General features: G+C 41.5%; 1 protein-coding gene across 9 annotated transcripts in view; it reads left to right on the top strand.

Moving 5' to 3' along the window:
- The window catches only part of TRIM9 (tripartite motif containing 9), a 116219-nt gene that overhangs the window by 50960 nt on the left and 42488 nt on the right, over positions 1-22771 (top strand). For all 9 annotated transcript variants that reach the window (XM_043471656.1, XM_043471661.1, XM_043471662.1 and 6 more), the window contains exons 2-3: positions 12146-12241; positions 14701-14823. In XM_043471656.1, coding sequence (XP_043327591.1) covers positions 12146-12241; positions 14701-14823 — 219 coding nt within the window. The remainder of the gene's footprint in view (positions 1-12145; positions 12242-14700; positions 14824-22771) is intronic.

Below are 22771 nucleotides of genomic sequence, written 5' to 3'. Positions count from 1 at the left end.
AAATGCCACCAGTTGTATTTGTTTACCAGTAACGTTTAAAGGAAACTTGTGACTTCAACGTCATTTATAGGCTTGCTTAGCTTAGCTATTCTTTGATGTTGTAAAAAAAAAAAAAAGAAAGAAATTAAAAAGAGATAGAGATCACTGTATCCTGCCATGCAACTCGTAATACTAGGGAAAAAAGACACTGAAATCATTGAATGTTCAGAACATAAGATCAGCTGCCCAAGCCATCCTTATATAAGCACTTAGGTGCAAAAAAAGCCTTTTCTTTCTTTTATGGTCTGGCCACCGCTGTGACTTACCTTTGAAAGTGTATTAGAGATGGAAAAGATTCTATTCTGGGTCTAGGAGGTCAGGATAGGGAGAAGGGAAAAAATGTTGCTGGTTTTCCAAGTTCCATCTAAGAATAGTATTTCTAGTAGGAACCTTGTTATAACGAGTATTAGGGTTTCCTACCTCTTCCAAATAATCATATTTTTTAATGTAATATATTTTCATAAACTATTTCTCCTCAATATCTATATAATTTATAAATTCAGTTTCAATTATCAGTTTCATCCAAGGGTTTTTAGAATGGCATTTCTTAATTTCCGAGAGATACATTAAGTGAAGCATTTGGGGGACTGTAGTAGGAAAGGTGAATCAAAGTTATTAGTTAATTTTGACTCAGTAATGGAAAAATGTAGATTGACATGTGATGACAAGATGCGAAGGTAACATGGAAAAGCGCAGCAAACCATCCAAATTAATTGGTGAGTGGGATTAAGATATTAAAAGAAATGTGATAAAGCCCCAAATTTTTTAAAAAGGAAAAACAGATTATAACAAATAGAAATATAAATAATGTTGGTGGAATAAAGCCAACTATATCAATTAATACAATAAGTGTAAATAGCTCGAATTTCCCAATGACAGTGAAAAAAATCAGATTGAGTTAAAAACAAATATAGTTTTGAAATAAAAGAGGAGCAAAGTTTTATGAGAGAGAGGAGGGTATATATATATATAGCAATATCAGATGAAATGGAATTTAAGATCAAAAGAACTAAGTGAAACATAGAAGGATAAGCTCTTATGTTAAAAGGTATAAATATGATTTAACAAACAACAGAGCCACAAATACAGAAAGCAAAACTAAAGGAGAACAGGATCAAAGACAATCTTTGTGGGAAATTTGATTACTTGTTTGTTTTAGAATATTGTAAGTTAAGTAGACAAATAACAAAAATTTAGGCTATCTGAATAATGCAATTAACAAGCTAAATTGTGTTTACAAATATATTACAAAGTTTTATATTATTCATATCATTTTTGTATTATATATATTCTCTCCCACAAAAAGAGAGTATAGTCTTCCCTTATGCTTATTGCATGTTTACCAGAAGCTATCATGTACTTGTATCTGTCCACAAAATAATAATTATACATGTAGAACAGTAGAGATCTTATGAATCAGACATTCTGGCCATAATCTACTCAAGTTATTAATAACAATCTATGATTTCACTTCCTATTCAATGGACCACCTGAATTTTTCCAGATCACTATTCAGTTTTGGATCCCTAAACTTTCTAGGTAAGCAAATACATGCAGTGAGGCCAGCCTTGTCTAAGTCATCAGCAGTGGAAAGAAACTAGTTTATGTAATACACACTTAGGTAGCACCCCATAGGTTAGGACCTCTACTAAGGGCTTCACAAATAATACCAGTGGGAACTTACACATTAATAGGAAAATATCAATAAGAAGCTTTTGAAGAAAAAAAAAACTCACCCATCCATCCTGGTAATTTAAAATGCAGATTTAAAAAATGAGATTCCATTCTTTGCCTACCAGATTACAAAGGTAAATACAAATTACAATATTTGGAGTGAGATATATAGGCGAGAATATCTGCCTATATATCACCTTCAGCAGGAGTGTAAGTTAGATGATCACATAAAGGGACATTTTGATAACATGAGTTTTAAAACTCTCTAGGAAAGTTTGCAGACCAAGCAGTTTCACTTTTGGAAATGGGGATAATCAAGAATGTATTCACATATTTCCTGTATGAATTTCATTTAGCTCTTTGCAGCAAGATGGGAACAAACCAAATATGCTAAAATAGGAGATTCTTTAAATAAATTGTGATGTACCTACACCCTGGGTTATCCTACAGTTTATCAGTGAATAGCACAGATTCTGGCTGCAGGCTTCCTAGGTTTGGATCCCTGCTCTGCTTCTTAGCAACTTTATGACGTTGGACCGTTAACCTCCCTTGCCTTCATTCTCTCACCTATAAAAAATATGGATAATAATAGTATCTACCTTTGCTGGGTTGTTTTGTGAAAAAAGATGAGTTAAGATGTATAAAGCTTTGCCTGCCATGTAGTAAATGTTACCCAAGTGTTTTTTAGCGATTAGTGTTATTTAGCTATTAGATATATGGTAGAGTACTTAGTCAGATGGAAAAATATTTATATCATATTAAATGAAAAGGACAGATTTCAAGACATCAGTGAGTATATGACCTGAAGTCCATTTTGTTGATATACACTGTATGGAGACATACATATTTGATTATAAGAGTATACAAAATTTTGAAAGATAAACATCAAGGGTTCATTGTCAAGGCTATTAATAAGTAGTGTGTCTCTGATGAGACTGAAATTTTCCTTTTCTTCTTCTAAGTCTCTTAATTTTCTGATTTTTCTGAAATGAACATGTTTTGCCTTTAAAATAAGGTGGGAAAAGTTATTTCTTAAAATAAATAAAAGTCTTGCTCTTGCCAAGAAACTTGAAAGAATAAGTCATTCCTCTTTTGAGCACCTAACAATTCAGTCTCTGAAAAGCACAAAGCATTTCTATATGAAAAATAGTTTAGTGATTTTTTTTTTTACCTTTTCATATATATTTCTAAGACCATGTTTTAAACTGTTTAGTGAAAAGTCCTTATTGTTGAAACTGAGAGTTTCTATCTGGGACATTTAAATACTATTAAGAACTGAAAACTTATAGATCTCAATCTGTTTTGCTTCACCTGTTCCCTGGTAGTATCAGACTAAGCAGAATGCTGTAACGCCACTTGGAAGAACACAACAGAACAGTGTGAATGTGAGGACAGCTGGGGGATCCATACAGCTTTCTAGAAAAGGACTCAGAGTCTGCTGTTTGGGGCCCTAGAATTTACCTAGGAGAAAAGGCAACACACACACAAAGGAGATCTGTGCTATAATCCATCTTCAGGATGTCAAATCCAATATTTGCACAAAAACTTAGCCCAAGGAAGGCATATTTTTGATCCTTGGGTGTAAATACCTAGTAACTGCCTGACAACACGCCTGTGGTGGGTTAGAATATCCACAGAAAGGCATGCTCAGCCTTGAGCAGCGTGGTGTTGACCTTCCAGGCTGTGTGCCTGCCACTTTATTAAAGTTTCAAGCCTTCAGTCACAGCAATTGCTGCATGAATTCTTTCACAGCTTCCAGCACTCTAAGCAAAAACCATAGAGATGTGGCAAATCAATTTCCACCAAGAAACTATGAACATTGGGGTGAGGCAACAGTTTTTTTCCTCTGCTCTGAGGCAAAAAATGGCTCCTCTATTTCCTTGCTGAAAAAAACCTGCCATGTTGATTTGCATCTCCATTTTGAGAGTTTTCTGTCTAAGATGGAGAAATATTTGAAGTTTGGTGGATAGAGTCTGTGTGGTTTATCTCTGAAATTCAAACTCTGGCCAGAACTGGCTGAGACTTGCTAGGAAAGTAGACGCTTTTTCATTTTCCCTTATTGAGTGGAGAGGCTACATTTCTGTTGTTAGTTGTTAGAATATTCTAGTCTTCCTCTGCTTCATTAGAAAGCCTAGGGGAGAGAACTTTTAAATGTGATGTTATTAAGATCAGAATGGTGGTATTTGCAATGCAGTGACAGTTCCTTGAAGGAGGGATTTTGTCTCCTTTATCATCATTTTCCTGGCATGAATCACTGTGACTGGTCCATGGTAAAATGGGAGGTTGATTAAATTAAAACCATGAATGGAAAATTATAATTGCTATCTGTATTAGTTAGTTTTGCTGCAGTAACAGACAAGTCCCCAAATCTCAGTGGCTTATAAACCAAAGGTTGATTTCTTGCTCATATCATGGGAAGTAGTCTCAAGTTCCATTCTATATATCTTCTTTCTAAGGCCCCCAGCCACTATGTGGGATATGCCCTGTGGCATTCTGACCTGGCTCATAACAGCCCCAGCTCTAAAGAGTTGATGATGCACACCTTTCCCCAACTCTGTTCAGTGATGCCATGTTGGTGACCTAAAATCAACACATGTAAATCCATGGCTGATTCATGTCAATGTATGGCAAAAACCACTACAATATTGTAAAATAATTAGCCTCCAACTAATAAAAATAAATTAAAAAAATAAAATAAAATCAACTATATATATGAACCTTGGGAATTGACAGACAGTACAAATCAAAATTCATTTGTTGTTTTTGTTTTATGAGGGCCAGTTTATTAGTGCACCCCTGGATCTGTGTGACAAAGAGGAAGAGGAAGAAAGCTGGCAGAAAATCACAAGGCCTCTTCAGGTTAAAGTAAATCACGTGGCCAAGGGTGACAGTAAGTCAGGGACACATGCAGGACACATGCTCCATCTACAGTGTAGACTGTCCATAGGACAGTCCTCCAAGTCCTATGGCAAAGGAACAAACAACTGTGAATACTACAATATACCCCACAGTCTGGATAATTGTAATTGACCAAACCCCAAACTGGGACATGTGACATGACAAAGTATTTTAATGACTTATATATGTGTATTTTAACATAATTCTCATTGTAAAAACATACTACTTATTAAATGCTTACAATATGCCTGGTGTTGTATAGAACTTTATATAGTACATATATACAGTACATATATGTACAGTCTCCCCAGTCCTATGACACAGATACTGCTATTAACCACATATTGCAGATGAAGAAATTGAAGGCTAGAAAATTATTTATTAGATGGGATGCCCTGGACACAGATTCGGAGAGTTGAATAGGGATGGTTAGTTGCTCAGTGGTCTCCATAGATCCATCTACAGGGAAGTGAGATGACCAGAACTGAGCAGAGGGAGGAGCTGACCTGCAGGGGCCTCAACCAATTCCTGCAGCGAGTTCTGGAGCTGGGATGACCTTTTGGGATTGTTCTCAAATCAAGGCAAGAGGGTCCCAGCCAGTCTCCAGCCATGGGGTTCTGGCTCTTCCATATGTGAGTGCCAAAACCTTAACTCAGAAGTATCCAGACCTCTGAGCCTCTGCAGACTGGCAGGGGAGTGATTGGAGTTGAATAGGACATCTGTTAAAAGCACTCATCAAGGTCCTTGGTATTTAAGAAATGACCAATATGTTGACAACATTTCAGTTTCTTGTTTTTACTTTTTAATTATATAATATAAATAATATAGTAAGACTCAAAAATCAGTATTCTTCAAGAAAACTTGTTATTTTCTGGGAGGGAGTGCTTTCCTTCAGAATCAGTCAGTTCAGTCACTCAGTTATGTCCGACTCTTTGTGATCCCATGAACTACAGCACGTCAGGCCTCCCTGTCTATCACCAACTCCCAGAGTTCACCCAAACCCATGTCCATTGAGTCGGTGATGCCATCCAGCCATCTCATCCTCTGTCATCCCCTTCTCCTCCTGCCCTCATTCTTTCCCAGCATCAGGGTCTTTTCAAATGAGTCAGCTCTTTGCATCAGAGGGCCAAAGTATTGGAGTTTCAGCTTCAACATCAGTCCTTCTAATATACATCCAGGACTGATCTCCTTTAGGATGGACTGGTTGGATCTCCTTGCAATCCAAGGGACTCTCGAGAGTCTTCTCCAACACCACAGTTCAGAAACATCATTCTTCAGCACTCAGCTTTCTTTATATAGTCCAACTCTTACATCCACACATGACCACTGGAAAAACCATAGCCTTGACTAGACGGACCTTTGTTGACAAAGTGATGTCTCTGCTTTTTAATATGCTATCTAGGTTGGTCATAACTTTCCTTCCACGGAGTAAGCATCTTTTAATTTCGTGCCTGCAATCACCATCTGCAGTGATTTTGGAGCCCAGAAAAATAAAGTCTGACACTGCTTCCACTGTTTCCCCACCTATTTTCCATGAAGTGATGGGACCAGATGCCATGATCTTAGTTTTCTGAATGCTGAGCTTTAAGCCAACTTTTTCACTCTTCTCTTTCACTTTCATCAAAAGGCCCTTTAGTTCTTCACTTTCTGCCATAAGGGTGGTGTCATCTGCATATCTGAGGTTATTGATGTTTCTCCTGGCAATCTTTATTCCAGCCTGTGCTTCCTCCTGCCAGGGTTTCTCATGATGTACTCTGCATGTAAGTTAAATAAACAGGGTGACAATATACAGCCTTGACGTACTCCTTTTCTTATATGGAACCAGTCTGTTGTTCCATGTCCAGTTCTAACTGTTGCTTCCTGACCTGCATACAGGTCATATGCATGATACACATATCCTTCAGAATAGCATTGCATTGATCCTCATTTCTGTGTTTTGTGTTGACCTTGGTACCCAGGAAGCAGGAGGCATGGGCCACAGTCTGCAGCAGGGTGCAGTATGTCGGAGCTGCCCAGGGAAGGAGTGAGGTTGTTTTGGGGGCCACCAAGCTGCCTTTGCATGTTTGCCACCTCACCTATTTTGTATGATTCTTGGTTGACTGTTTGTGACCCATCACGTGCCTGTAGTTTCAGATCCTAGACAGCTAGGAAGTTTCCTTTCATTTGTTCCAATTCGTCTCCATCCAGTATTCATAGTATTAATAAACTGAGGGGGGAAATGACAGATGAATAATGTTCACAGCAGGAAAAGGAAAGAAGACATGGTTTTCTGTCTGGGAAAGCTGGGCAGCTGGGCGCATGCACTGGAATCATTACCTGTTTCCTGAGCCTAAATGATTGTGGTTCTGAGACATGCTCCACAGGGGCTCCCAGGTTGAGCTCCGATCTCTCTCTTATTTTTTTTTCCATTTATTTTTATTAGTTGGAGGCTAATTACTTTACAATATTGTAGTGGTTTTTGTCATACATTGACATGATCTCTCTTAACATATACTCCTTTGGGAGGCTAGGGGAGCCAGTCAGAGGAGAAGTTGGAGGGGGAACGCAGGAGAGAAGGAGGGAAGGGGTGGAGTTCTTTGTTTCTCTCCTCCAAGCTCAGAACAACTTGCCATCTTTCTGGGCGATCTTGGTTATTCCGAGCATGCTCAGAGCTCTGGACTGGAAATCTGTCAGTGCTTCTTTGGATTCATCATTTTCCCACTCCCATTCACTTTCTGATTATGATACCTTTTCAGTAAATCAGAAAACAAATATCCAAGACATCAGAATGTTATTGCTTAGGCATTACAGACAGCTTCTGATGGCTACATATACAGCCGAAAACACACACTAAATATTTGCATCTTCTGTGTTCTGGTATAAACTTACAGGGCTGCTCTGTGGTCCTGAGTACAGAACATCTCTGTTAGCATAGAGCAGGAATTTAAATGCTCCTGGGAAACAAAATAAATAAATAATAATGTTCTTTTACATCAGATGTGGCTTATAAATATGATCAAAAGACTGTCCTATAAAAGCAATACACATATAAATCCTTAGAAAAAGAGTATTTTCTGGTGATAAATAGTTTCCAGGATTTTTTGTTGTCTGCTGGTCCATTTCTACAAGGTGGCAAAGCTTAAGAGAAAGGTTTCTAGGTATTTATCTTATAATGCAGTTGTTTATCAAATACCAGAACAGTCATTAGCCAGGAAGAAGGCATGAATGTAGACACAAAGACAATCTGCAAATAAATTGAGTTTTGCAGTTTACATACTGATTTACTATATAAAATCCAAGGAGTAGGTGAGGCCAGCACTCTTTGTCTACTATAGTATAATTTTGTACCATAGTATAATTTTTTTCTACGTATATACCAGCACCCGATCAACAATTCTTATTGGGCATCAGGTCTGACATATTATACAGACGCCTTGAATTACAAGGCTGGACTATAAGAAACCAGGTGGCTGTAGTTTCGTGTAGTTGAATGAATTTGACTTCTCTACTCAAACCTCCAAATGTGATAACTAAGGCGCAGGTTACAATAAAGGGGGAAGAAAACTGTGGTAGCCCAGCAAACTCTGACTCTTTCAGGAAAAGAGGGAATATGAATCTAAAGTCACAATAACATAATGTCTCCTTTAGAATATGATTGTCATTCCATTGCCCTCTGTTCCAAATGAGACTCTCTTCATCCCTTGGGCTTCTGAAAAAGTTCTTGAGAAGAAAATTTTTACCCCAAGTCATAGTGTAGCTGGGGCTTCCCTGGTAGCTCTGCTGGTAAAGAATCCATCTGCAGTGCAGGAGACCCCAGTTCGATTCCTGGGTCAGAAAAATCCCCTGGAGAAGGGATAGGCTCCCCACTCCAGTATTCGTGAGCTTCCCTGGTGGCTCAGATGATAAAAGAATTGGCTTGCAGTGCAGGAGACCTAGGTTCAATCCCTGGGTTGGGAAGATCCCCTGCAGGAGGGCATGGCAACCCACTCCAATATTCTTGCCTCGAGAATCCCCATGGACAGAGGAGTCTGGCGGGCTACAGTCCATGGGGTTGCAAAGAGTCAGACATGACTAAGCACAGCATAGCACATAGTGCAGCTGGACCTAGTATTCAATAACTGAGTAGCCCTTTCAGCAACTGTAAGCTCACTTTGTTCCTTTTCTTCCTAGGCTGTCTTGGTTTAGACTCCCAGAGTCTGAGTACCTCAACCAAAATGCAAGCAATGAAGGGTATCCTCCAACAGATCCTGTTCCAGGAATCTGCCCTGCAAATCCCACCCTAATCCGTCCACGGAGGGTTATGGGCAGGAAGGAACAGATGAATAAGAGTTAATAACAGCCAACATTTATTACACACACACCATGTGCCAGCAGGGTTCTGGGCTTATATACAGTACCTCAGGCAATGCCCACAGCACCAAGAACTATAGTATTCTTATTTATGGATGAGGTAGAGCTATGTGTGAGATATGAACAGCCAGTCACTGGCACCATTTATAAGTTTGGAGTGGTTTCCCTTACCATGATTCTTTATTAGCAGGAGCCATCGCATTGATGAATGTACTCAGCCCTCACAATAATCCAACCACTAAACATTATTTTTCCCACTTTTTCCATTGGAGTAACTCTGACAGTGGTCACTTTCTCAAGGTCATGCTTAGGAAAGGACAGTATCTGAACCCTTCTGAAGCCTGTGCTCTCCCACCCCACAGTGGCATGCAGCATGCACATTTTTAAAGAGAGTTAGTGCCTGACTTCCTATTTAGTCATGCATATATAAGCAAAAAACCTCCATGTGACCAAGAAATACAATTTTAAGATTCTACCCTTTTACTAAAAAGATGAGTGGATAATGCATTGTGTTAGCAAGAAGGAGAAAAGGCATTAGTTTTCAAAGAAGGTGATGTGGGGAAAGGAGTTTGTAATTTCCAGGAGGGATGTTTCCCCAGCTGCTGGGGGAGGAATTTTGTATCAGGTAAGAAGAGGTGGCAAGAATACACAGAAGAACTGTACAAAAAAGATCTTCACAACCCAGATAATCATGATGGTGTGATCACTCACCTAGAACCAGACATCCTGGAATGTGAAGTCAAGTTGGCCTAAGGAAGCATCACTACGAACAAAGCTAGTGGAGGTGGTGGAATTCCAGTTGAGCTATTTCAAATCCTGAAAGATGATGCTGTGAAAGTACTGCATTCAATATGCCAGTAAATTTGGAAAACTCAACAGTGGCCACAGGACTGGAAAAGGTCAGTTTTCATCCCAATCCCAAAGAAAGGAAATGCCAAAGAATGCTCAAACTACCGCACAATAACACTCATCTCACACGCTAGTAAAATAATGCTTAAAATTCTCCAAGCCAGGCTTCAGCAATATGTGAACCGTGAACTTCCAGACATTCAAGCTGGTTTTAGAAAAGGCAGAGGAACCAGAGATCAAATTGCCAACATCCGATGAATTATCGAAAAAGCCAGAGAGTTCCAGAAAAACATCTATTTCTGCTTTATTGACTATGCCAAAGCCTTTGACTGTGTGGATCACAATAAACTGTGGAAAATTCTGAAAGAGATGGGAATACTAGACCACCTGACCCACCTCTTGAGAAACCTGTATGCAGGTCAGGAGGAAACAGTTAGAACTGGACATGGACCAACAGACTGGTTCCAAATAGGAAATGGAGTATGTCAAGGCTGTATATTGTCACCCTGCTTATTTAACTTATATGCAGAGTACATCATGAGAAATGCTGGGCTGGAGGAAGCACAAGCTGGAATCAAGATTGCCAGGAGAAATATCAATAACCTCAGATATGCAAATGACACCCCCCTTACGGCAGAAAGTAAAGAAGAACTAAAGAGCCTCTTGATGAAAGTGAGAGGAGAGTGAAGAAGTTTGCTTAAAGCTCAACATTCAGAAAACTAAGATCATGGCATCCGGTCCCATCACTTCATGGCAGATAGATGGGGAAACAGTGGAAACAGTGGCTGACTTTATTTTTCTGGGCTCCAAAATCACTGCAGATGGTGATTGCATCCATGAAATTAAAAGACGCTTACTCCGTGGAAGGAAAGTTATGACCAACCTAGATAGCATATAAAAAAGCAGAGACATTACTTTGCCAACAAAGGTCCATCTAGTCAAGGCTATGGTTTTTCCAGTGGTCATGTATGGATGTGAGAGTTGGATTATAAAGAAAGCTGAGTGCCGAAGAATTGATGCTTTTGAACTGTGGTGTTGGGGAAGACTCTTGAGAGTCCCTTGGACTGCAAGGAGATCCAACCAGTCCATCCTAAGGGAGATCAGTCCTGGGTGTTCATTGGAAGGACTGATGTTGAAGCTGAAACTCCAATACTTTGGCCACCTGATGTGAAGAGCTGACTCATTTGAAAAGACCCTCATGCTGGGAAAGATTGAGGGCAGGAGGAGAAGGGGACAACAGAGGATGAGATGGCTGGATGGCATCACCGACTCAATGGACATGGGTTTGGGTGAACTCTGGGAGTTGGTGATAGACAGGGAGGCCTGGTGTGCTGCAGTTCATGGGGTCGCAAAGAGTCGGACACGACTGAGTGACTGAATTGAACTGAACTGACAGTGGTAATGACTGCAAGTAATGGTGAGCTCCTGTATAAGGATTAAATTGTAGGAGGTAACTTTCCCCCCACATAACAAGAGGCCTTGTGGTACGAGACTTCAAGTGTTGGTTCAGATGCTAAAAGATGCTGATGGAACCTGGCACTGTCTCCTTTCATCATCCTCCCTTCCCATGTTGATCTTTGCTTCTTGAGAGTCCCAGAGCATCTGCCATTAAGTTGGGAGCAAAAGGGAAGAGGCTGCACCAGCCACACTGGTCCCATGTTAGCAGAAAAGCTGAAGCTTTCTCAGCCCTCCAGCCTCCAGCCAACTTCCACTTAGATCTCATCAAGCAGTTGTGGGTCCCCTGTGGGGTGTGGAAAGGAAGAAAGTACACCTTGCTTTAGGAGGCTAGTGTGGAGAGGAGCTGGGGTGGGCTGTGCTTGAGAGAAGGAAGATGTGCCTGGGAGAAGGTTGATGAGAAGGAGCCTCGTCTTGCCCTTTGTATTCACCATTACATATAAGTGACCCTGGGCATCACAGGTGCTCTCACCCTTTCTTCCCTCATCCTGTTAACTCTTCATTCTTTCTGCTCTCATCCCAGTAGCACTTTGGGCTAAATAGTGTTGATAAGTATCAGATCACCTGAATCACTATTTTTTTTAATTTAAAGTTAAATAAACTATTATTGAATTAATTAAGTAATTAATAAGATGAGGGACTTCTAGGCAGATATCAGCTGGTAAGGGCCTTTGAGTACAGCGGCCAGAAGTTTTCACTGCCTCAGAGGAAACACTCCTCAGGGGCTTCTGGAAGGAGTAGGGATGCTGTTATTACCAGAATCTTCAGGTTACAGGTGTTGGCTCAGTGGTCCAGCTGAGACAAGAGGAATCTGAAATGTTGAGGGCTCTTGGATGAAAACCACCCTGTGTGGCTGCCTCCTGTGATGAGCGCTCTATGGTTTCCTTCTTTGTCTCTGCAGAGCCAGCTCTCCCAGGCGCTGAACGGGCTGTCAGACAGGGCCAAGGAAGCCAAGGAGTTCCTGGTACAGCTGCGCAACATGGTCCAGCAGATCCAGGTATTGGCAGCAACCAAGGCAGAAAGCAAAGCCCATGTGCTAAGATGTAACTGTGTACCTGGGGCAGTGGGGGGCTGGGGGGACTGTTTCCGTGTCTTATCTTTTATGTTTCCTAGGAAATTTCCTACATATTTTTTTCCTGCTCTTTCTATTCTAATACATGCAAATACACATACAGACCAACTTCAAATATACCCCTTCTCAAGATGATTACATTTCCCCAACAAGCCAAGGACATAACCCCAGTTTCCAACAGGTTCCCATCTTCCACACTGAGCTCCTGATTGTCTGCTGCCATGCATTCAGAAAGACATCTGTTTCTTTGTGAATTCAGTCATTATTGTTGAATTTTCTAAATCTGTGTGTTCCCAAAGCACCTTGCAAAAATTATATCTTCTCTAATAGTAACAAACAGGTCACATTTTCTCTCTTTTACCTCTTTCTTTCCTTCCTTCCTATCCTATAATAATGCTTCTTCTCTACCTAGATACTTAAATATTTTTCAACCATGATCCCATGGTAACTATAATTTCAGATTGCTTTATGTGGACACAGTAACCAACAAATCACTTGGCATTTGAGAACCTGTGAACTTCCTATTAGAGCTGAAAGGGAGAAACCATTAAATTGTGTGAAATGCTAAAATAATGACCTTCTACACTGTTTAATGTTCTTATATTTTCAAGTTTGCCTCACAGAAATAATCTGAGTGCTGGCCTCCAGTAGATTGACTTTCTGAGTTAATATCTAACCCATGTCAAGGCAGAAATGGCTTTTTAAATGTAAGCCAGCCTTCTAGAGCACCTCACACTGATTTTTTTTTTTTTCCTTTGTTGACATACAGGCCCCTGTTAAAACTTTTGAGTCCCTAACAACCTAAGAGTTGTACATTTCCTTCTGCTTTCCCAAACAACCAAGTTTATCAATTGGTCCCTTCTCTGCTCCTCCTGGCATAAAGTGTGCAGCCCCAGGCTCACCCCTGCACGTCACCTCTTCACCAGAACAGAGCTTTCTTTTACTCTATCAGAGCCTTTACTGAAAAAGCTTCCCCCTCCCTACCAATAATAACCTGCTTGGTACATAGCTCTGCAGTGATGACTTCCAGGGCTCTTCTGTGAGAACTCGAAAGCAAATTACTATCGAAGCAAAAATTTAATATTTGTAGATGTCATTGCTCAAGCAATTGTAAATGCATGCCTTATACAAAGAAGACCTTGCATTTGGAACAGTGACCTAATACCTAACTACTGATCTTTATATTAGGAGACACAGTTCTGGATGACTGAGAATTAATTTAAATTTGATAGGCTAAGCTGTTCCTTCATTTCTAACCCCCCAAATTTTACAGCTTACTCAGTTGAGTACTATTTTTTCAATGCTATCACTGTACATGTAACAAGTATTTAGCTCTCATTGGCTGTAAATAACAATTGTTTTCCAGATTATGGTTTGAGAATCAAAGCTACGTATATAACTTATTGAAAGGATTACCTCTAATGAATGCTTATGATTTAATGAAAGAATTGCTTTTAAAAATGTCTATAGCATGGTTCAATGGATAAAGAACCTGCCTGCAATACAGGAGACACAGGAGACTGGGTTCTATTCCTGGGTCCAGAAGATCCCCTGGAGGAAGCAAATGGAAACCCACTCCAGTATTCTTGCCTGAAAAATCCCATGGACAGAGGAGTCTGGCAGGCTTCAGTCCAAAGGGTCTCTCTGTCGGACATGACTGAGCGACTACACACACGCGTAAAAAAAATTTAGATCCAGCATTCAATTTAAATATCATGGGAAAGTTATGATCCATTTAGAGCATGGTTACTGTTCCCCCACAAGCTGACTTTCACAGCAGGCTGATGCCTGTTACATATACCAGGGATTCTTCACTGCCCACCTGCACTCATTACTTGCTTTTTTAATGAAAAGAGCAAGTGTTTTGCCCATGACTATTCATCTAAACTTCTATTGTCATTGGATTATTGTTTAATATTAAAGACCATTGCCATCTGCTTTCTTCTTTCTACCTCTAAATTCAATGATTTTTCTACTCTCATGCCTCAACAATACCTGACTCCCTCAGGCAACCAGCCTTTCTGAATGCCACCTTCCACCATGCACAACTGGTCATATGCCAGCCCTCAAAACAACTCATGTTCAATTCTACAAACTAAAACTTTATCTTACTTGATATAATTCAAATTGCAGAGATGACTTCCTCTTGACAAAAACAAATGTATTAAGTAACATTTACCTCTTTGAATCTAAAGTGAAACACTACCCCTGCAGAATAAAATTTATTTTGCTATTTATAAAATGCATGTGTGCACACTGGGCAGGGCTCCTCTTCCTTCCCTTCAGCAGGGACCTCCCCCCACAGATGGACTGGGGCTCTGCTGTCTCTGGCAGCCCAAGGCACCAGGTCAGTTCACCGCTGAACACTATGCTCTCTCACACAGGAGAACAGTGTGGAGTTCGAGGCCTGCCTGGTGGCGCAATGTGATGCCCTCATTGATGCCCTCAACAGGAGGAAAGCCCAGCTGCTTGCCCGTGTCAACAAGGAGCACGAGCACAAGCTAAAGGTGAGCGCTGCACCCTATGGGGGGCGGAAGGCCAGGCTTCCCGGGTATGACGGACAGGTGAACGCCCACAGCCTTGGGTGGCCAGTGAGGAGCAGGCATGCCCATTCATTCACCACTCACTCCTTTCTTTACATCACTGATACTCACTGAGTGACTTTTCTAGGCCAGAAATTGCTCTGGGTACAAAGATAATAAATAAATCAGAATCCCTGCTCTCGTGGGGCTTATATTCTACTAGAAGGAATAAGCAGAAGGCAAGATAAGTAAATAAAACATCCAGTATGTTCATAAAACATGCTAAGAAAAAATAAGGTGAAATGGATAGAGAATTCTAGGGATGGGGGTTGAAATTTTAAACAGAATGACCAGAATGATGATTCAGAGGCAAATGTATTTTTGAATTGGGAAATGGAATCTGTACTTTTCAGAAAACAAACAAGGTTTGTCTTAACTTCTGAAGCAAACTATGTAACTGAAGCAGCTGTATAGACTTTGGTCATCACGCAGTCAATCAATTGATCACAGGTCTGGGGTCCTATTGGCAGGAGGACTGGTCCTCCCGGAGACATCTGCTTCCCCATCTATTGCCCTCTTGGAGCAGGGCAACCACACATGAAAACGTACTGGATAGACATAGATGGGCAGCACCCAGCAGAAGGAAGCAAGAAGTAGCCAGCAGGAGCACATGCATGCCCAGCAAGCCTCAGGGTGGCTGCCAGTGGGTGGTGGGTGGGTAGTGTGCCGTGTTGGCCTGTGGTTGGGGTGGAGGCAGAAGTGAGGTCCGACCATAGGTTCTCTGCAGGGGTCAGACAACCAGCGTCAGGGAGCTTCAATGCTCTACAACTAGGACACAGCCTTGGAGGAGCTGGTGGCTGGTGAGCAGCCCAGGAAGTAGCAGATATCCCCAGCAGGCTTGGAACAGGCTTTAGTCCCTGGAGAAAAAGAGGAGGTCCCGTTTCTAAAAGTGTGGGATTCCAGTAGGAGAACCAAGGGAGAGGTTCAAAATGAAAAACTAACAGAACAGACATTATAAGATTTGGGGCTAAAACTTGGTGACTGGGCCAGTGCCCAGTTCATGGTTACTAGAAAGAAGGCAACAAACCAGTTGCTATCTGGGGCGTGAGACCTCGCCAAGATGTGCGGCAAATGGCAATGCTGAGTCCTGAGCAGTGGAGTCCCCATCGTTAATCTGTGCCCACCATGCCCCAAGACTCAGGACCCAGAGAACTCCACTGTGAAGATGGGGAGCCAGGCAGCATGCAAAGAGAAACATTTCCCCAAGGAAGCTTAACAGTTCTATCCAAAGGCAAGGGAAACCCCAACACTAGTTTCCTTCTTTAGATTCCCTCCTCTGCTGCTCTTCACCTGCAGTTCCTCAATACACATTTGGATCCACATACAGGCTTCTTCCCTTCCCCAAAGCCAGGGCAATGTGGCTGGAATAGAAACCTTTCTCCACTGCCTTTGTGACTTACCTACCTGTCACTCTGAATTTGCCTGTGGCATGGAGGCTGAGCTGTGACTGTGGGGTCCAAGCCAGAATGGACTCATGAGGGCTGAGCCCTACAGTGAATTTGTCCAGCCTGACCTCGCTGGTGCTGAATCGTTGGCCAGCCTGACCTCACTGGTACTGTATTGGGGCCATGTTGGCCCGCCTGACCTCGCTGGTGCTGTATTGGGGCCATGTCCCTTTGAGTGTTCCTGATGTGACAAAGCAGAGCAGTTGCATCATGGAGAGGCTCAGCAGATTCTTTGTTAAGGAAAACTGCATGTCTTGAAGTTGGAATCTAAACCAGAAGTTAGGAAAGAAAAGTGCCCAGGGAGTGAACATTGAGAGAGCCTTACTTAGTTCGTGGGCTTGAACAGTGAACCAGGCTAGGGATCTTACTGCTCCTTCCAGGGAGGCAGTCACTGTTTCCTGGCAGTGAATCAAACTGGAAGACCCTCTCAGGTTTGTCTTAGAGTGAACACCAGCCCCCACGGGTCATCACACCAACCCCAGCCCCGTGGAGGCTTCACGCTGAACTTCAGGTAATGGAGGAAGCACCGGGCTTTCCTCAGGAGCCTCCCCGCCCCTACCAATGACCTGTGTGGTACTTGTCTCATAAAGTACTGAATGAGGCCAAGTTTTACTTGGATGACTTTCTCTAGCTTATCAGTTTCCAGGCTCCTGTCCCTTAGTGTCTATGATCAAGTTATTTTCTTTTGATTTCTATAAAGGACCATGGGATTGTGTTTCATGGTAACATACATAGTCATTCCTAAAATGTGAGAGAGATAAGTAAGGCAGTATTAAAGATACTTCAGAAAAAACATTTTCTGAAGATTGTGCTATGTGGATGTTAATCTTGTACATTTAGCTGTAACAACCTGGGAGATGGATTTAAAGCCATAAGCCTATTCATCTAAGATAGTCAGATGAGGCTTGAATGAAAAATTCTTCTGAAGTCACCATTTTTTATCCAAATGAAAATCTAGAAGTACTGTGGACTCTGACTCTGTGGTTAACCGGGTAGCAACACAGAATGAGCATCCTTGGTGACCAAGCCCTGGCTTTCATAGCAGTAAGAGCTAACATTTGGGGACACTTGCTTTGCAGCAACACTATACAAGCTATGTTATAGGGATCAACTCCTCTGTTCCTCAGGACAACTCTGGGAGGTCATTATTACTGCTATTAACACTCTAGAGATGAGGAAACCATGGCACCATGCTATTGAGAACTGGTCCTGGGATCCAGAATTCCTGTCCTGCTAACCTGGCTTCAGAGTCCAGACTCTGGACCGTGGCACCCTACAGCTGGTAGTACAGTGCAGAGAGAAGGCATGTGGGGACATGCCTAGTCCTGTCCCCAGTCAGCCAGCACCTACCTAATGCACACCTGCTTGGAGCCGAGTGCTGGGCTCAGGGGCAGGGGAAGAAGGACACGAAGGTGACTCAGAGTCAGGGGCTTCCAGTCCTGTGGATGAGATCAGTCACACCCACAAATGACTCCAGCACAGGTAGAGAGCAAGGTTCCGGGAGAAGGTTGCCCATGTCATTAGAGCTGTGAGAAGGGCGAAGTTACTTCCAGCTGAAGGGGTCACAGAGAGCCTCATGAAAAAGCAGGCATTGGAGGAGCCCAAACTTTGGGAGACATGCGTTGATGGTGGTATGCATTCTTGCCTGTGGGAAGTGGCCAGGCTATGAGGGGAGAAGAGGGTGGTCAGCACAGTGCACCCTAGTCTTGCTCTATGCAGTTAGTCATAGGGACCGATGGATGCTTTCTGTTTCCATCACCTGCTCTGACCTTACTAAAAAGATGATCACTACAGCCCTTCATTTTAGCACCCTTCAGAAACCCAGAACCTTTATTGTTATAGAGGAACTTAAAATGTCATTTGAACCACAAAGAGTATCTAAAGTAAACTCACAGCTGTCTATGGGTAATGAGCTGGACAGCTGGGATTTTTCCTCTGATAGTGGACCAGCCGTTTTAATGTGTCGCCATAAAGTTTTAACTTTTTCCTTAAAGGGCATCTCTTTTGTGAAGCACGGCAGATGCTTCCCTGACATCTTTAAACAGAACATGGTTAACAGTTTGTATTAAGTCCTAGGGTGACTATAGTGGTGACTCCTGGTTTTTTCTACGGGAGAGATGTAAGGGTAGCAATCTGGATAGATGCGGGGAGCCAGGACTGAGGAAACATCATTTATCCGAATCAGAAAGTGCTGAGGGACATGAAAGCCACCAGCCTAGGCTGTGCCATGGATGCAGGTGGAGATGATTCAGGGACAGCTGTAACGCATTGAGGGGACCCCACGGCCCGTGTCGGTCCATTGGTGCTGGTGGCCTGCATGGTCAGGGACCTCTGAGAGAGGCAGCTGCCTGCCCTCATTCCACCCTGCCTGGGGTGGCGTTCCCTGCCCTAGATCCCAAAGGGCGACAGAAACCAGAGACAGGTGGCTGGTTGTCTCCCACGGCAGCAAAGCTGTTCTGTCTTCTGCCTTCTGTGATTTGTTTCTCTGCTGTTTTCAGCTGATTGTGTCTGTCACTGCTTCTAAAAACAGGCAGTGCGGCCGTCACCGTGACTGCTGATGCCAGCCTCCATGTCTCCCTCCCTCTGCTTTTCTCCTCCTGCCTCTTCCCTTTCTTGTCACTTCAGTTGCTACTCAGATTTGTGAGAAAAGACTGGCCTTTTATAGACATCACTTGCCAAGCACAGTACTTCTTTCTGTCTTTGTTGGCTAGCCCATCACTCACAGTCCGGAGGGGGTAATCTTATGGTCTTCCGCTTCCCTTTGGCAGAGTTCTCTGGGGGCCTGCTTTTGGCTGACAAAGAGGAGAGTTGTGTGTGTGTTTTCTGGCAACTTTTTCTTCTTGAGCCATCCAAAAGGCTAGGGGAACTGGAAAGCCATGTGCATAAAGACAGTCTTTATAATCCACTCAGGCTCCTCTCTGAAAGAACCGATTGCTTGAGCAGATGGAGCAGTTCTGGTTCTGAGGCAAGATGGAGCCGAGCGGTGAGGAGCCCAGATTCTGGGTCATAAGAGAACGGGGTGTGAAGACACACTGCATCACTTACTAGGTCTCTCACCATGGACACATCTACAGTTCCATTTCTTTCACCTGTGTGGAAAATAGGCCTAGACGTGGTCCACACTGCCTAGGGCATTGTAAAGACCCTAAAGCACAGTACTCAAAATGTGAGCTTTATTGTTGTGGTTATCACTGGATAGCTTTCCCAGAAAAGACCCCGACACTGGGAAAGACTAAGGGCGAGAGGAGAAGTTGGCGACAGAGGATGAGATGGCTGTATGGCATCATCAGCTCAGTAGACATAAGCCTGAACAAATTCCGGGAGATAGTGAAGGACAGGGAAACCTGATGTGCTGCAGTCCATGGGGTCACAAAGAGTTGGACACGAATGGCAATCAGACTGGAAATATAGTCTTACTCAGAACACTGAGGAAGTAAGTACTCCTGGTATTTTCCATAATATCAGAGTTCCTATTGCAGAATTAACCTAGTGTGATTAATTATCTCTGAACCTAGGAATGGTGACTTGAGTATAATTCATCACCACACAAAATAGTGCACTAAGTTTGGTGGGCTATTTTTAAAAGCTAAAAACAAGACTTTGAGGCATATACAGGTGTGACTTTATATTAGGAACACTGTCTAAATTACAGTAATACTATTCTGTGGTTTGAAAAAACACTGGGAGGCAAATACCTAAATTTTCAGGATGTGATAAATTAATCAAATGTCAGAAAACTACTGGAGGGAAAAAATGCTTTTTGAGCTTACAAAAACTATTACTAACTCACATTTAATGCCTTGGACAATATTCCCTCTACCAGAAGAGGCAGCTGGGCCCCTAGGTTTCATGTCTGAACTGTGTGTGTTGTGTCAACATCCTTCCCAGGTCTTCCTTGGCTAAATAAGGCTTTAAAATATCCTCATTGTCTGTGACCCTCACAGGAAATTTGTGTCAACATTTTAAAAGTGCCGTTAGAGATCTGTGCTCTTTTCAGGAACTTTACAAATGTCATTTTTCTTTTGATAAGCCCAAAGAAATATCTGAGAATTGTTTTTATTTATGTAACATTCAGATTTGAAATAACTCCACAATCATCTTACAGGTGTTCTTTCTCCAATATTTTAGAATGAATTTGTGTGTTGAATAGTACCAAGTGATGGATGTCTTCTTGATCCCCTTGCAAGTCTAGATCCTCTTAAAGAAAAAAAAAAAAATAGTTATAGTTATTCAAATACACTCTGAAAAAATCTAATCTTTAATTTCCATGTGTGGTTGGTGAGTTAACATACCAATGACATTACTCGGTGAGAATGCTAAGGGATAATGATAAAAATGATAAAACTTACTGTTTATTAGAGCTTCCACTTTTATAGAGGGCCTCCATGTCCCAATTGTAATTGTCTATAGAATGCTTGATTTTGAATCCAATTGGGTTTTGTTAGACTCATTATCATGATTGTCATTATTATCTTCATTATTATTTACCATGTATTGGCTGTTTGTTCCCATTATGTTAGCAAAAAAAAAAGAATGAATTATATGGGCATATTATTAAGAGTACAAATTTACACTAGGGATATTATCGGCTTACTTTAGCCTTTTTGTCAATGCTTCATAATCCTTTGATCAGGTTTAGAGAAAGAGAGAGGAAGAGGAAGGAAGGAATGGAAGAAGGGAGGGAGGCAGGAGGAAGAGAGGTAGGAAGGAAGGAAAGGTCTGCCCAAGCTCACAAAGAATTTAAAAATAACAGGTAGGATTTGACTGTTATAGTCATTACTAGAAAGAAAAGCAACAAACTAAAAAGTCCACTCGATTACAATAAAACTACTGGCAAGACGTTCCATTAGTTCATTACAGTGAAGACTTTGAAAACATTTAGGCATACTGGAACACTTAACATTTTTGACTGCCCTCAGCAGAAGTTTTTGGGGGGCCAACTCTAATAATTTAACCACAGTTATTATTGATGGCAAGCCTATCATTAATTGGGAATTTATTTGGCAAATTCCATGGTCCTCTCCCCACGTATAGAAGCAAAAGCCCCAGAGGGCCTGTAAGAAGCGGATTGCCCGAGTTGCCCGTGGCATCACCAGGATGCCACCACGTGCACCTGGAGCTCGCCACAGTCAGGGGACAGGCCTGTGAACACCCTCGACCCGCTCTAGCAATGACAGGGAAGGGCAGTCACAGAACTTCTTTAATGTCCTTTGCCTGAGTCCATACATGAATGCACACTCAGCTCCAGAAGGCACTTAAAGCTTTCTTCAAAGATGATAGACTAATTCACCATTTCTCACATCCTATAAAACACCACCATACTGGATGCAACACTTTTATTGTGGAACGCTGTAAATGATGAATGTTCTCCTGTGTGGGTGGGGCCACATCAGGATGCTTCTCTCTCCAAATGGCTTGTATTTCTTTCTTCATTAACTTCTCTGTACAAGGATACAGTTTTCTATATACTAAGAGCATGCTTTGGATATTCCACTCAATGCTTATTGATGAGATTATCGTCATTCACACTTCTGAGACAGAAAATTCAGTTTTACTGTTAAAATCTCAAGCCTTCTGAAAAACAGATATGCGTTTTATTTACTTAATAGGCCTAAATGATCCTTTTATGGATTAAAACTCAAAGCATCAGATTTGTCTTTGAAATGACTAGTCGCCGAGGTGGTTAAATTAATACTGCTACTATAGAAGACAGTATCAAGAGAATGGGGGAAATGTTTGCTGTATTTCCATAAGCCATGTGGGAGAATGGTGGCATGTAAGAAATTTAAAATGTTCTTCATTAATTTAGGTGTCCCTAAGTTTCAATGAAAGTAATGATAATATAGGAGATAATATTTTACTCTAACGGGAAATCAAGAGAATTATTTATTTTACTAGATGAATCTATTGGTCAAAGCACTTCACCAAAAATCACCAGTGAGTCAATTCCAACCATCAGTCAGTCATCTTGCTACAGGACATTATGGAACATATAGAAAAAACTATCTCCACTGACCAAAGGGACCTGTGTAGAATAAATTCTTCAAATTTGTTTCTTGAAAGTACTTATATCTTAGAAAAACAAAAAAGAATTGCATTATACTTAGAGGACATCATTTTAAACAGTGATGGAAATATATATTAAGAAAGAATGTCTTGAAATATTGAAAGAATGTTAGTATTTACTTAGACTAAAAATTCATCAGTGATCTCTCTCCAGACCCCATGATGAGAGAAAATACTATAAGAAAAGTATTTATTAAAAAGAAGATTTAAGAAAAAATTTTAAAGAGCCACATGTAAGATGGAGAGATGAAATTTGGATAAAATAATGAAATTCCCCTTAATTAATCTCAGTTCTAGCAGCTCTTTGTATCACCTGAGCTGAGTGATGGGAGACTGGCCTATTCAAGATGCAGTGGAAAATA

The sequence above is a fragment of the Cervus canadensis genome, chromosome 6 (assembly GCF_019320065.1).
Source record: "Cervus canadensis isolate Bull #8, Minnesota chromosome 6, ASM1932006v1, whole genome shotgun sequence".
Lineage (NCBI taxonomy): Eukaryota > Metazoa > Chordata > Mammalia > Artiodactyla > Cervidae > Cervus > Cervus canadensis.
This window is presented reverse-complemented; position numbering and strand designations above follow the sequence as displayed.